Raw genomic sequence first — 13,678 nt, 5'->3', positions numbered from 1 at the left:
CTGGACCAATGAAGTTTTCTCCTAATAGGTGCACCGCCCGGGTTTCAGGTAAGTACATTCAAACACTTGGGGTGCCTAACTTTTGGCACCCCAAGTTAAAAGATCTTTCCTTCTCCTTTAAACAAGACAGTTTGGTTTTATAGTTCTGTAACTCCGCTGTTGGGACCTCATAATCTGCCCAATCCCTGCACCACAACACAACTGCTCCTCCTCTTGTCATTACCTACACATTAACATCCCTGTCATACGAACTCCTTAATGATATTGGTCAAGTTGGTATCCAAGTAAAAGACTCCTGCGCCCAGCCCTGTTGGGTCAATGACACCACTGGCATGGGCACATGTTGGGTCTTTGCCAGTGCCGCCAGTTCTTTTAGATAAGATCAGTCACCACCTTGTAGAGCAGAAGGATTCCTGTGACAAGGCCTGACTGATAAAAAGGTTGCTTGATGCTAATGTTATTAATAAGGCAAAAGCATCCACATATCGGAAGGCAGGTATTTTTGTCCAGAAAAAGTAGAGACCTTAGACGGAACCCAGTTGATAATCAGATAACAACTACAGACTGGTTTTAGTCTTCTTTTTCTTCTACTCATGTTGTCAGTTATACACTGGCAGTGCTTTATCATAATCCTGTGCATAGTATAGGTATGGGATCCCGTTCTCCAGAAAACTCCCAAATTACGGAAAGGCCGTCTCTTGTAGACTCCATTTTAATCAAATAATTCCGTTTTTTTAAATTGATTTCCTTTTTCCTCATAATAATAAAACAGTAGCTTGATATAATTAATCCTTAAAAGTGTCTGGAGGAAAGACAATCCTATTGGGTGTATTTAATCTTTAATTTAATTTGAAGTAGGCTCAATGAATGGAGACCCAAATTATGGAAAGATCCCTTATCTGGTATACCCCAGGTCCTGAGCATTCTGGTTAACAGGTCCCATACCTGTTTAGCATTACACAAGGCAGGCTGGCCGAACGATTCCATTTTCCTAGAAAGTTCCACCTTTAAATGTTTTTTTTATTTTTTTCTACGTTCAATAAAACGCATTCAATAAATAATATAACTGAATTTTTTTTTCATCGGGATTAAACCGATTGTGGTTAATTCATGACCACAAGTGTTTCATTTAAAAAAAATGTGTTTCTAACATTATCTGAAAGTCCTTTGTTTTGTTTCTCTTTGGGTTTTTTTACCCTAAAGTTTTGAAACTTCCTGAGCCAATGAAATGTGTCCAAGGCCTGTGCCAAACCAGGCCCCTCTCATCAGCACTCAGAGATAACAGTCACTTTGTGTTCGTCCTCAGTGCAGGGCAACAGGTATGTAAGACATTTCCCCCTTTTATAATGGCATATACATTGGCAGTATTTTGTAATTATTTTATTCTGTAGATGGAAGGTTACTCTGTGTGAGGGGAAAGCTGTGCCCATTTAAGGGTTAATTCTCCAAGTCAGAGTTTGGGCACCTTTCATTTTTTTATTTTTACTTTAAAAGAAACCATGGCTGTATTCATTGGAAACACAATTGTTATTGTTACTGCATTTGATATATGTTAAGTTTTGTCTTCCTGTGGGATTTTTTAAAGAAGGAACAGTGGCTGTTACAACACTGCAGACAATAAGGAGCAGTTGCACCATCATTGCACACAGAGGCCCTTGTTCTGCAGACACTTACATTGACATGCTGCAACTTCGGGGTTATGCTGAGTATGGTGAAAGCTGTAAGGGGTAATTTACAATGTATGGTACAGTTTGGTGCAAAGCCACCTGTCTTTTGCACATTGCATGTTCCATCCTGAGAGGTAGTAGCATGTTGCACTTATAGAATAAAGTGCAGAGATGTAGTAGCACTTTGCACTTACAAAATAAAGTGCAGAGAGGTAGCAGCATTTTGTACTTACAGAATAAAGTACAGAGAGGTAGCAGCTCTTTGCACTTACAGAATAAAGTGCAAAGAGTTATTACCCATTCCGAATGAGGTGCTGCTGCTCTGCAGTGCTGCATTCTGAAAGGTTAGGTGGGGTGGGGGCACAAGGGCATCCCCTCAAACACCCCCTAGCTTGTCTATCATTCAAACAAAGGTTCAGACTGGGACAACGGAAAACAAGGAAAATAAGCCCTTGAGGACCCCACCAATCCAGACACTCTTCCTGGCCAGAAACCCTGGGCGCTGCCCCCTGACCCCCCCAGTCTGACATTGTTTAGACATGCAGATGCCACATTGTGCAGTGGAACTCTGTACTTTCCACTTGTACATCCCTGCACTCTACAGAGCTGCTGCTGCACTAGGTTCTAACTACAGCACAAAGTGCAGAACACAGCCTCCCCAGGCACTGGTTAGGTGCCCCATAATATAGGAAAATCATGTCACAACAAGGGTGGGAATCAGCATGGCTTAAACGATTTTCATTTGCATACTGTTTATCGAATACCTATTTATACAAGAAACTGAATTTGGCCATGATCCAAAAGGTAGTTATTAGGTGTGTGTTTAGTATCTCCAAAATGTCTTTTTTTTTGTTGTTTATAGATCAGTTTTTTGGATATGTGGCATTACCAGACTTGCCATGGATTGTAGATTGCAGATTATTGTAGTGCACCATCCATGTCATTTATAGGAATAAGGCCAATCATAATAGTGATGTTAAGGCAGTCTTAATAAGCCCTGGATTTTAGAGAGTGCTGCCATGCCAGTGCTAATACTGTATGCAGGGCTGGTTTAACAATGGGGCCACCCCATTTTCTAATAGGTTGCTCAGCTCCTTGCTGCTATATGGTGGACTAATTTCTGTTTAACAGAGGTGAGCTGTTTTCCAGTTAATCTGCATTCTACATGGGCAGGTGAATGAGTTGGGGGTTAGTTTGCCTTTTGATTGAAGTAGTCTCTGTGCTATTTATTACTCTAGGTTACTGCAGTGAGTCACTGGGCCATTTGATGCTGGGCATCACTGCAGCCATTTAATGCTGGGAATCACTGTGCCATTTTTAATGCTGGTAGCCCCTGTGCCATTTAATGCAGGGAATCATTGTGTCATTTTATGCTGGTAGTCACTGTGCCATTTAATGCTGGTAGTCACTGTGCCATTTAATGCTGGGAATCGCTGTGTCATTTAATGTTGGTAGTCACTGTTCCATTTAATGCTGGTAGTCACTGTGCCATTTAATGCTGGTAGTCACTGTGCCCAGGACCACCATTAGAAATCGCAGGGCCCCATACGACAAAATTTCCTGGGCCCCCTGAGCTGCGCCCACCGCAAGCCCCACCTACAGGTCCGCCCTCCCCACCCCACAGCTTCGCCCCACCACACAGTAAAAAAACAAAAAAAATATTGGTGGCTAGGGTTCCCACATGTTAAAAAAAATAAAAAGATATTGGTGGTTAGGGCCCCCCATAAAAAACATTTTTGTCCAGGGCCCCCCCATTAAAAAATATTGGTGGCTAGGACCCCACATGAGAAAAAAAAATTGGTGGTCAAAATTGGTGGCCAGGCCCCCCCACATTATAAGAAAATTGGTGGCCAGGGCCCCTTAAACGTCCATGCCTTCCCAAAGTCAGCAGCTCTCAGAAAGATGGGGAGCCCTGCTAATCAAGCAAGTGTGGCGTTGCAGGCCCCCCTTACCCTCAGGGCCCCCTACAACTCTCCCCCCTGTCCCCCCCTGATGGCAGCCCTGACTGTGCCATTTAATGCTGGGAATCACTGTGCCATTTAATGCTGGTAGTCCCTGTGCCATTCAATGCTAGTAGTCACTGTGCTATTTAATGCTGGGAAACACTGTGCCATTTAATGCTGGGAGCCACTTTGCCATTTAATGGCAGTGGGATAATAGTCTCTGGGAAGGGACTGTGGCTGTGGGAAAGCAGGTATAGTAGGGAGAGATGGTGCCTATAGTAACAGTGGGGATACTAGACTCTGAGAAGGGAGTGTGGCTGTTGGATAGTTGTGGGATTCCCAGATCGCAGTTATAGTTATATAGTTATATCTGTGATGTTGAATTACAAATTCTCCAGCATGTGACATTAAAAGGCCCAGAGAGCTGCATTGTAATACAGCTGTGGGACCATAGGTTTAGGATCCCCTAACTAACATCACCAAAGAGAATCCTTGATCCACCCACTTCCATGGTGGAGCCTGTCATGTCTGCTTCGATGTTAACTCACTCCTCAAGTGTACACTCAGGATCCTTCTGTTCTGGATTTTTCTTTTTTTAATCTACATCACCAAATATTGTGGACACCATATCTCTGCCCTCCCAGCACCAGACTTCTTATCTCTCACATGTTCTGCACAAGGCCCAACCCAGGGACGATCCCATATGATATGTCTGAATCTCTCGCACTTCATCATATTGGCTCTGGAAAGAATTGTGTCATTTGACAGAAGAACAAATTTAAATACTGTCTTTTTACTGTCTTAGTTTTTTTTTATTCAAATCAATTCATGGTCGTTAGGGTAATTTGGACCCTAGCAACCAGATGGCTAAAATAGAAGCGGAGAGCTGCTGAATAAAAAGCTAAATTACTCAAAAACTACATGCAATAAAAAATGTAAACCAATTGCAAAATGTCTCAGAATATAACTCTCTACATCATACTATGGGGCAAATTCACTAATATTCGTAGTTTCGCCAGGCGCAACTTCGCCGCGCCTCGCCGCACTTCACCAGGCGTAGTTTCGCCAGTGCTCCGCAAATTCACTAAAATCCGAAGTTGCGCTCAGGGGTAGCATAAGGTTGCGAAGTTGCGCTAGCGTTGATTCGCTATGTAAAGCGAAGTTATGCTAGCGAAGGCTAATTTGCATACGGCGCGAAATTCAAATTTCAATGGAGGAATACGTATCAGCACTACAAATGCCTACAAAACCTTCAAATCAGCAAATAAAAATTTTATTTTGCCCTACACATGTGCCCACTGTCTAAGTAAGTTGCCATGAGTCAGGAAATGTAGGGGGGAAGGAGGGGAGCCCCAAAAAATATTTCGATCTTTTTAAGCCTATCACCCATCATGTAGAAAACACGCCAGCGTTTTTTGGGACTTAGAAAAAAATTTGACTTTTTTTGAAACAATCCCTATCTACTCTATTGCGCTTCGCCAGGTCTGAGGTGGCGAAGGAAGTCTAGCGCAAAAGGTAGCGTTCAGTAAACTGCGCAAGTTAGTGAATTTGCGTAGTTACGTCGCTAGCAAAAATTCGCCTGGCATAAGGGTGCGAAGTAACACTAGCGAAACTACGCCAGCGTTCGTTAGTGAATTTGCGCAGTAACGAAAATGCCAAACGCTAGTGAATTAACTGTAGCGTTCGGCGCTTCGGCGCTTAGTGAATTTGCCCCTAAATGTTAACTGAAAGGTGAACAACCCCTTTAAGGCAGCATCCTACCAACCCCATTTATTCGGGCTGTCTGGGATGGATGTGCCTTGGCAAGGTTGGGCAGTGATGGGGACAGATAACACTTATCTCTCATGGACATTGCAACTCTATCCAGGCATTTACTGTGTTTGATACTTGTTTTGTTGTTGTGCATTGTTCTACCTTATCAATTTCAAAGAGTAAGTTATGACTAGCTGCACCAGAATCGTCTTATACTGCCTTTGGCCCACCAACTCCATCCTTGCAGACATGACTTCTCTTATTCAATCTCTCCTTCTTTTATCTCTCTGTATGAGGCAGACACCTTGACGTGTGAACATGGCTTCTCTCATCAATCGTTGTCCCTATGCCACCCGGGACCCTACTCTGTTCCTAAGGGTAGCTCGCCCTTTTCTCCTGCGCTGTGCGGAACGCTGCCCAGTCATGGTAACCCACAGCCTGTCCACTTCTCCAGGATGTGAGCAGAGAGCTAAGGACATCCCACCAACCACTGGAGGTGAGATATACTTTTAAGCCATCAAATGGCAAATTAAAATCCTCTTTTTAATTGTAGGGGATCCATAACACAGTCATAACTCACCAGTATGTTGGAATACTCGTTCTAGAGTAGTTATGACCTTTAATTGTGCCCCATAGCTATTCACAAAGCACACTTTTTGGCCAAGTGAATCTGCTAGAATCCCTTATCAGCCACTACACATTGATTCTTGTGACAAAATCCTGAAAACCTTTTATGGGGCTTAAAGAAAAGCATTGAAACCATTGGTTCAAGCACTGTGGATCTGCCCCTGCCTCAGGTGGGCATAAAACAATGATACTCCTTAAAGTTCAGGTTGAAGGCCTTTTAGGATGAAATTTGGGGTAACATGTATTTGATTTGCTGTCCTACATACTGGCGAAGTGTATACACTTCCTGAGTGTACATATCAGAAAACCTGGTTTGAGCTAAGGTGGGACCTTAATAAAACAATGGTCCTCAAAAGTGGGCGCTTGAACATAAAAAGTCTGAAAACCACCTGGTATGAGTTAAGGTGGGACCCTAATAAAATGGTGATCCTCAAAAGTGGGAGCTTAAATCTGATCAATGTCTTGTATTGAACAGAAAAAGTCTGAAAAACAACTGGTATGAGCTAAGGTGGGACCGTAATAAAATGTCAGTCCTTTAAAGTTAGCGAATGAACATAAAAATTCTGAAAACCACCTGGTATGAGCTATGGTGGGACCCTAATAAAATGGTGGTCCTTAAAAGAGGGAGCTTGAATCTGATCAATGTCTTGATGTTTTCAGTATCAACTGGAGCTTCCAACAGACGCACCCTTGCTCAGGTAGCCCCTCAAGCTGCCATTGCAAATGTAACGTTCCCATTTATCAAGATTGGGAAGGGTGAGGGCAGCATTGTGCAGAGGGCTGCACCACAAGTCCAGGAGGATATCAGCGCTTTTCAAAAAGGTACCATAGAAATAGAAAGGGAAAGTAAACCGTATTCACACTCATTAGATGGCTCTGCATTGTGGTTTGTTATTGTAGTCAGGTGCATTATATGGGGATCCTGAACAATCTGGGAGAACCAAAGAAGTCCAAAAACCTCTGACCTTCTTAGGTTCAAACCCATGCCTTCTGCTCTCCCAGTTTGTTCATGATCTCCAAATAACAAGACTGGTATACCCATGGTGTAAGTACAGTTCAGCAGGAATATTACCCTAACTGAAGAGGTTAATAGTTAGAGAATTCTCATGGTAATTATACAGCTGTTATATAGACCAATAAACCATAAAGAGGCTTACATCTTTATAAGCAAAAAAGTTATTGGATCAGCCAAACATGCCGGGAATGTTAATGTTTTTACAACAATCACAGATACTTTAATTAGGCAGTGCTTGAATATGGCATCATTTCTCAAGACTATATTATTTTGCAAAGGAAAGACTGCATACCATCTCTGTTCTGCTGTTCTCCCACAAGAAGATCTACCCAACAAATCAAAAACACAATGTAGAAAGACTGATCCATGTATCACTGCAAAACTATGGCTACAACATGCAAAGGAAAGAACTGGTACACCTTAAGGTTATAGGTTTTAAAGGCCTTTAAAAGCCTTGCAAGATCAGTAGAAAGGAATACACTTTTGGGCTTTTGGGAAAGGGTGGAAGGGAAGGCCATGTCTCTAAATATTTGTTCTACTAAGCATCTCCATTCTTTCCTCCACAGATGCCTTCAGCTCTCTGCTAATAGAAGTCCAGTCTAGCCTGAAGAAGAAATTTCTAGCTCCTTCTCCTAAAAAAGTGAACCTAGGAACTGGTGCTCCTCTCATACCAACCCATCTGATTAAGGAGAACATGACCGGTAGATGGAGTTGTGGGAATCAGGGACTTTGTACAGATGGTTCCCTTTTTTAGCTTCTCCAATCACTAACTTATTTCTTTCCTATCACCTAGGAAAAACCTTTGGCTATGATGATTTCTTCAGCCGGAGAATTGAAGAGAAGAAATCAGACCACACATATCGGGTGTTCAAAACTGTGAACCGCAGGGCTGATGCCTATCCATTTGCTGAGGATTACTCTGATCTCCATGGTGAGAAGAAGGAAGTGTCTGTTTGGTGCAGCAATGACTACCTGGGCATGAGTCAACACCCAAAGGTGCTCAAAGCAATCTCGTGAGTATACAGCTATTCTTCACCACCCTCTTGCCTTTTTATCCATAAAACTGTCATCTTAAGGCTCTTTATTGTGAATGCCCAATCCTAGGGAGGCACTGCAAGAACATGGAGCTGGGGCAGGTGGGACAAGGAACATATCAGGAACCAGCAAGTATCACGTAGACTTGGAGTGTGAACTAGCTGATCTTCACAACAAGGACGCGGCCCTTCTTTTCTCCTCCTGCTTTGTAGCCAATGATTCTGCTCTCTTCACATTGGCCAAGATGCTGCCAGGTGGGAAGGGGGGGGCACTGGTCCATCTTACTTACATACAGTTGACTAGTTGACTCTAAGGGTTCCTACCTATTAAGTGGTCCACCAGAAAATTTGAGTAATTGTCCTCTTGGGTCTAGCTTGGATTATCTCCTGTATCCAGGTGACCCAGACCCTTAAGAATAGATTATGGCCATAATACATACCTGTTATAATCATTTACTTCAACTGAAAAGTGCCTACTGCTAGAACCCCTTATCACCTTGACTGTTTTGTGTGAGGGAATGTTTGCTCCAGGTCCAGTGAACTACAGTAACCAATCAGCAGCTAGTATAATAATTTATAATAAATTTGAGAGCATTTCCATTAGCTGCCTACTCCAGTCACTATGGAGCTACAAGAAATGTGGCCATTCACAGGCCAATGAATGCAGTCTAAAATTGTTTGAGTAAGGACAGAAAAAGTGAGCTTGCCAAGCTAGGGTTAGGGATCACAGCCTGATATAAAACAAGATAAGACCTTACTCACATATCCCTTGTAGCAGAAATAGAGGGTTGTTGCCTCTGCAACAGAAGTTCTCCATCAAAGATTCATCTTGATACTTTAGAAATAGGCACCACCGTGTATTAGAAGGTCTTTTAGTTTAGGGATTCATATTAGATTTCAGGAGAGACCTAAAAAAAACATTTAGAAAACCAATAACAGAAGGGACTTCCTTGTCCAGGTTGCGAGATCTACTCCGACGCTGGGAACCATGCCTCCATGATTCAGGGCATCCGGAACAGTGGCGTTACCAAATTTGTCTTCCGCCACAATGACCCTGCACATCTTGAGGAACTGCTTCAAAAGGCAGACCCTAAAACTCCCAAGATTGTGGCCTTTGAGACAGTGCACTCTATGGATGGTGAGGTTTATATATTTTAAATATTACGTAGTATTGATAAAGAGGTTCTCAAACTGTGGGCTTACTCTATAGGAGGTATGATGCATTAGATGGGGACATATAACTTTTAGTTTATTATAGAATGGCTAAGCAACTTTTCAATTGGTCTTCATTATTAATTTTTAATAGATTTTCAATTATTTGCCTTTTACTTCTGATTCTTTCCGGCTTTCAAATGGGGGTCACTGACCCCATCTAAAAACAAAAGCTGTGTAAGGCTACACATGTAGTGTTATTGCTACTTTTTATATTGCTCGTCTTTCTATTAAGGGCCCTCTCCTATTAATATACGAGTCGCTTATTCAAATCAGTGTATGGTTGCTAAGGTAATTTGGACCCTAGCAACCAGACTGCTGAAACTGCAAACTGGAGAGCTGCTGAAAAAAAGTCAAATAACTCAAAAAACACAAATAATAAAAAATGAAAACCAATTGCAAATCTCTCCATCATACTAAAAGTTAATTTAAAGGTGAACAACCCCTTTAAGTACTTATTTTCTGTGTTGGTTACCCCTATAAATATGCAGGATGACTGTTAGCCAAATGTTTCTATGACCTTGTTATGAGCTAAAGGGGCCCAGCCTGAAGGTCAGTTAGGGGGAGATTTGGGGTGAGTGCTCATTTGTGCCCTGGGTACCCCTGGAACTATAGTAGGGTGACTGTTACCACAATGTTTCTATATATATATATATGTAATCTTGTTAGGGGGCCCATCCTGAAGGCCAGTTAGGGGGAGATTTGGGGTGAGTGAAAATTTGCTTTTTTGGGTACCCCTGGAACTACAGCAGGTTGATTCTGTAATGGCATCTTTAACCAGCAGATGGTATTATATAATTTATAGGTCTCCATTTGTTACATTCAATAGGCCAGTTCTTCTTATCTGTGTCATGTGCTCCTGCGAATTGCTAAGCGGCGCTTCCTTGCTTTCATTCAGGTGCAATCTGCCCCCTGGAGGAGATGTGTGACGTGGCACACAAATATGGTGCTCTGACCTTTGTAGATGAGGTGCACGCCGTGGGATTGTATGGCACGCATGGAGCAGGTGTGGGGGAGAGAGATGGTGTGATGCACAAGATGGATATTATCTCAGGAACTCTGGGTGAGGAATACTATATCTTTTTGTATAGATGCCTAGAATAAGGGGGCTCATCTCCTAAAGGCAAACTCTGTGATCATGTGTGTAAGAGTCAGTGCTGTGGAAGTGGAATTATGTGCTATCATCAGAATGACACAGCTACTGGGTGAGGCAGCCAAATCTGTCCCCACCTAAACCTTGTCTATCAGCTCAGAGCAGCCTGATGCACACACAGTCGATAACAGCTGTCATATTGCATGAACTGCACAGGATCTATTTCTGTCACTTACAATTAGGGTTGCCACCTTTTCTGGAAAAAAATTACAGGCCTTCCTATATATTTATCTTTTTTCCCTATTAATAACATTGGGATCAGTCATCATTTTTACCGGCCAGGCTGGTATATACTTGCAACCCACAAAACATCTGATTTTGCACCAATACTTTGAGCTTTGTGGTACTTTAGTAAATGAATCTTATGGCTGAGTCATAAGATTAAAGTCATAAAGCTGAGTCTTTGTTAGATTTTGCCCCAAACATGCTAGATTCTTTTTGACAGTCTCTTATTCATATAAATGCATGGTTTCTAGGGTAATTTTGACTCTATAAACCAGACTGCTGAAAATGCAAACTGGAGAGCTGCTGAGTAAAAAGCAAAATAACTCAAAAACCACAAATAATTAAAAATGAAAAACAATTGCAAATTGTCGCAGAATATCACTCTCTATATATCATACTTAAAGTTAACTCAAAGGCAAACATTCTCTTTAAGCCTTCTGTGTGTTGTATTTGTAGGTAAGGCTTTCGGCTGCGTGGGTGGATACATCGCCAGCACTGCCTCTCTCATAGACACTGTGCGTTCTTACGCTGCCGGCTTCATCTTCACCACTTCCCTCCCTCCCATGGTGTTAGCAGGCGCAGTGGAGTCCGTGCGGGTTCTTAAGAGCGAGGAGGGGCAGGCCCTGCGTCGCGCTCACCAGCGCAATGTGAAACACATGCGCCAACTGCTGATGGATGCAGGGCTGCCTGTCATTAACTGCCCCAGCCACATCATTCCCATACGGGTGAGCAAGAAAGCAATGCATGAAAAGGGTATTTGGGTTGAATAGTCTGGCAAAGCAGCCAAACTTATATCTTTTATGTTTTCCCAGGGACCACTAAAATGAATGTAATTTTTGGGACATCTTAAATTGATTGAAAAATTGGAGGGGCCCAGGAGGGCTGGCGGAGCAAGGCCCATGCACCTCTCCCCAGCCATAAATCACGCTCTGCCCCTCTGCCGCCTCCCCTCGCCAGCGTGTACTGGTGTGCGTCAGGCAGGGGTGGAGTTGGTGGAGCGCAGGCTGAGTGGAGCATGTCTAGGCCGGTGGGGCCCACTGGGTTTTTTTCCGGTGTCCCTCCAGCCCAGTCCGACCCTGGGTCCAGATGCATGCAGATCCACATGCACCCAACCTCTCTACACCAGGTCAGTTTGGCGCGAACCACTGGCGACACCAGATCTGCATGCAGGCTCCTTGCCAGCTGTCTCCCAGTGACTGTGACCAATTGGACCCCGCAGTGCTAATAAAAATAAATATCAAAAGAAAATAAGAAATGAAAAAAAAAGCCAGTGATCACACTGAGCCTGTGCATTAGTCTGCATGGCTTCACGCAGTAGGATTCACTTATTGCACTGCCTGTGTAAATAGCACAATACATGTCATCATCTACTGTGCCTTTTACAGTGTAGTGAACTTGCAAAAGCTCAGTTTACTTATGGCTGTACCAGACTTCACTACAGGACCCAAAGAATGTATAGGACTTTATAGTAGTAACTAGCATCATATCAGTATATTGAATATCCCTGTTATTTCCTTCCAAGGTTGGAAATGCTGCTATTAACACCAGGATCTGTGACATCCTCCTTTCCCAACACAACATCTACGTTCAAGCCATCAATTACCCGACTGTCCCCCGCGGAGAAGAAATGTTGAGACTGGCTCCCTCACCCCACCATACACCAGACATGATGAGCTACTTTGTGGGTAAGCCAAGGGCTGCTGTGCCATTACATACAAATCATGTGTTTTCCAGACTCAAACATGGGTAGGGGGGTTGTCAGAATGTAGACAGAGTTTATTGTAATGGTAAGATTGAGGGCTCTGTATACATTAGAAGGTAAATGGAAGATGAGCATGTGACACTAGGCTGACTCTGCTACTTCTTACAGAGAGCCTTGTGAGAGTATGGAAAGAGGCGGGGATCCCCTTGCACACACCATCTGCTGCCGAGTGCAACTTCTGCCATCGTCCATTGCACTTTGACCTGATGAGTGAATGGGAACGCACCTACTTTGGGAACATGGAGCCAAAATACATAACTATGTATGCCTAAAACTATAAAGAACCCCAGGTCTGTAACCCATTAGCTGAACCTACACCATCACATTTCTTGCTTGCTTTGTAGTGCCACAAAAATGCATATCCTGGCAATCATTCCACAGTCAAAAGCCATAACGTAATTTCTCTGGAATCTATAGTCTGTGGCTAGCCCACCACCCTACTGCTGAACTAAAACTGGCACCGTCTATACAGAAGGCACAGGCACCAGGTCTCTAGCATATATAATATGCCTACCTTACCCTTCCATCTTGTTTCATTTTTTTAGCTGCAGCAGCCAACCACAGCTATCTGACATTCCATGATTTATTATTCTATTCCAAACAAGAAACCTGCAGTTGATGGCTGCATCTTCTTTCCAGTCATAAATAAGTACTCAATCACTGGGAACTAGTGGAATGTACTTTGTAGCTGCCCTGTATACAAATTCTAGTTTCCGTTTCTCACTGTTACCTGAACTTCTGCTTATTGCACTTATAGTATGTGCAGCAATGCTGACACTGCTGCCCTATAGTTTTGGTGGAAGAACAAATCCTGTACCAGACATGAACCAGGATGCTGCACTTTGAAAGTTCTCTGGTTTAGACAAAGCCAAGTGACACAGCACTGGTGGATAGGGGTTAGCTGTGGGTTTCTTTGCAATACATTTGATCTTAACTAAACAAAACTGACAATAAATATTTTGATCTATATTTCAGTGTGTTCTTCTGTTTCCCTCAAAACTGACAGTAGTTTCCTAGCTGCTGTAAGATTAGTACACAAAAGCAGAATGGAGAGAAGGCTGAGTAACAAAGGGGACCATCAGACATTTAAAGGTTTGACCGTTGCAGGCTGGTTGTTTTAAATTTTCCATAGATCTGGGATAAAAATACTAAACCTTCTATATAAGATATCTGTAACATGCATACACCCAGTAAAGTCAGAGTACCTCAAGGTAGAAGGAATAAATCTTTAAATTAACACTCTGCTCTAAAGTATCTCCTGCAGCAACTTATGGTGGGTAAGTATGGA

General features: G+C 42.9%; 1 protein-coding gene across 2 annotated transcripts; it reads left to right on the top strand.

The window, feature by feature from the left end:
* Positions 1-1,232: 1,232 nt before the first annotated feature.
* Positions 1,233-13,359, top strand: alas2.S (5-aminolevulinate synthase, erythroid-specific, mitochondrial). Of its 2 annotated transcripts, none has more exons than XM_018232786.2 (11): positions 1,233-1,319; positions 5,663-5,858; positions 6,650-6,811; positions 7,571-7,705; positions 7,798-8,017; positions 8,109-8,293; positions 8,997-9,176; positions 10,149-10,313; positions 11,085-11,353; positions 12,151-12,309; positions 12,499-12,598. In XM_018232786.2, the coding sequence occupies exons 2-11, from the start codon at positions 5,681-5,683 to the stop codon at positions 12,508-12,510; spliced, it is 1,665 nt and encodes a 554-aa protein (XP_018088275.1). In that variant the 5' UTR covers positions 1,233-1,319; positions 5,663-5,680; the 3' UTR covers positions 12,511-12,598. The 2 variants fall into 2 exon arrangements, with proteins under 2 accessions (XP_018088275.1, XP_018088274.1); XM_018232785.2 differs by having other exon boundaries at positions 1,234-1,319; positions 12,151-12,313; positions 12,499-13,359.
* The last annotated feature ends 319 nt before the right edge of the window (positions 13,360-13,678 follow it).

This window comes from Xenopus laevis, chromosome 8S (genome assembly GCF_017654675.1).
Source record: "Xenopus laevis strain J_2021 chromosome 8S, Xenopus_laevis_v10.1, whole genome shotgun sequence".
Lineage (NCBI taxonomy): Eukaryota > Metazoa > Chordata > Amphibia > Anura > Pipidae > Xenopus > Xenopus laevis.
The sequence above is the reverse complement of the archived record's forward strand: the minus strand, read 5'-3'. Positions and strand labels throughout refer to the sequence as shown.

What these genes read in the sequence shown, in the direction of transcription:
- alas2.S (XM_018232785.2), top strand. Translation starts at nt 5,681, where the DNA reads ATGGCTTCTCTCATCAATCGTTGTCCCTATGCCACCCGGGACCCTACT. An exon ending in CATCCCACCAACCACTGGAG is followed by an intron (nt 5,859 to 6,649) that starts GTGAGATATACT and finishes TGATGTTTTCAG; the next exon opens with TATCAACTGGAGCTTCCAAC. An exon ending in GACAGTGCACTCTATGGATG is followed by an intron (nt 9,177 to 10,148) that starts GTGAGGTTTATA and finishes GCTTTCATTCAG; the next exon opens with GTGCAATCTGCCCCCTGGAG.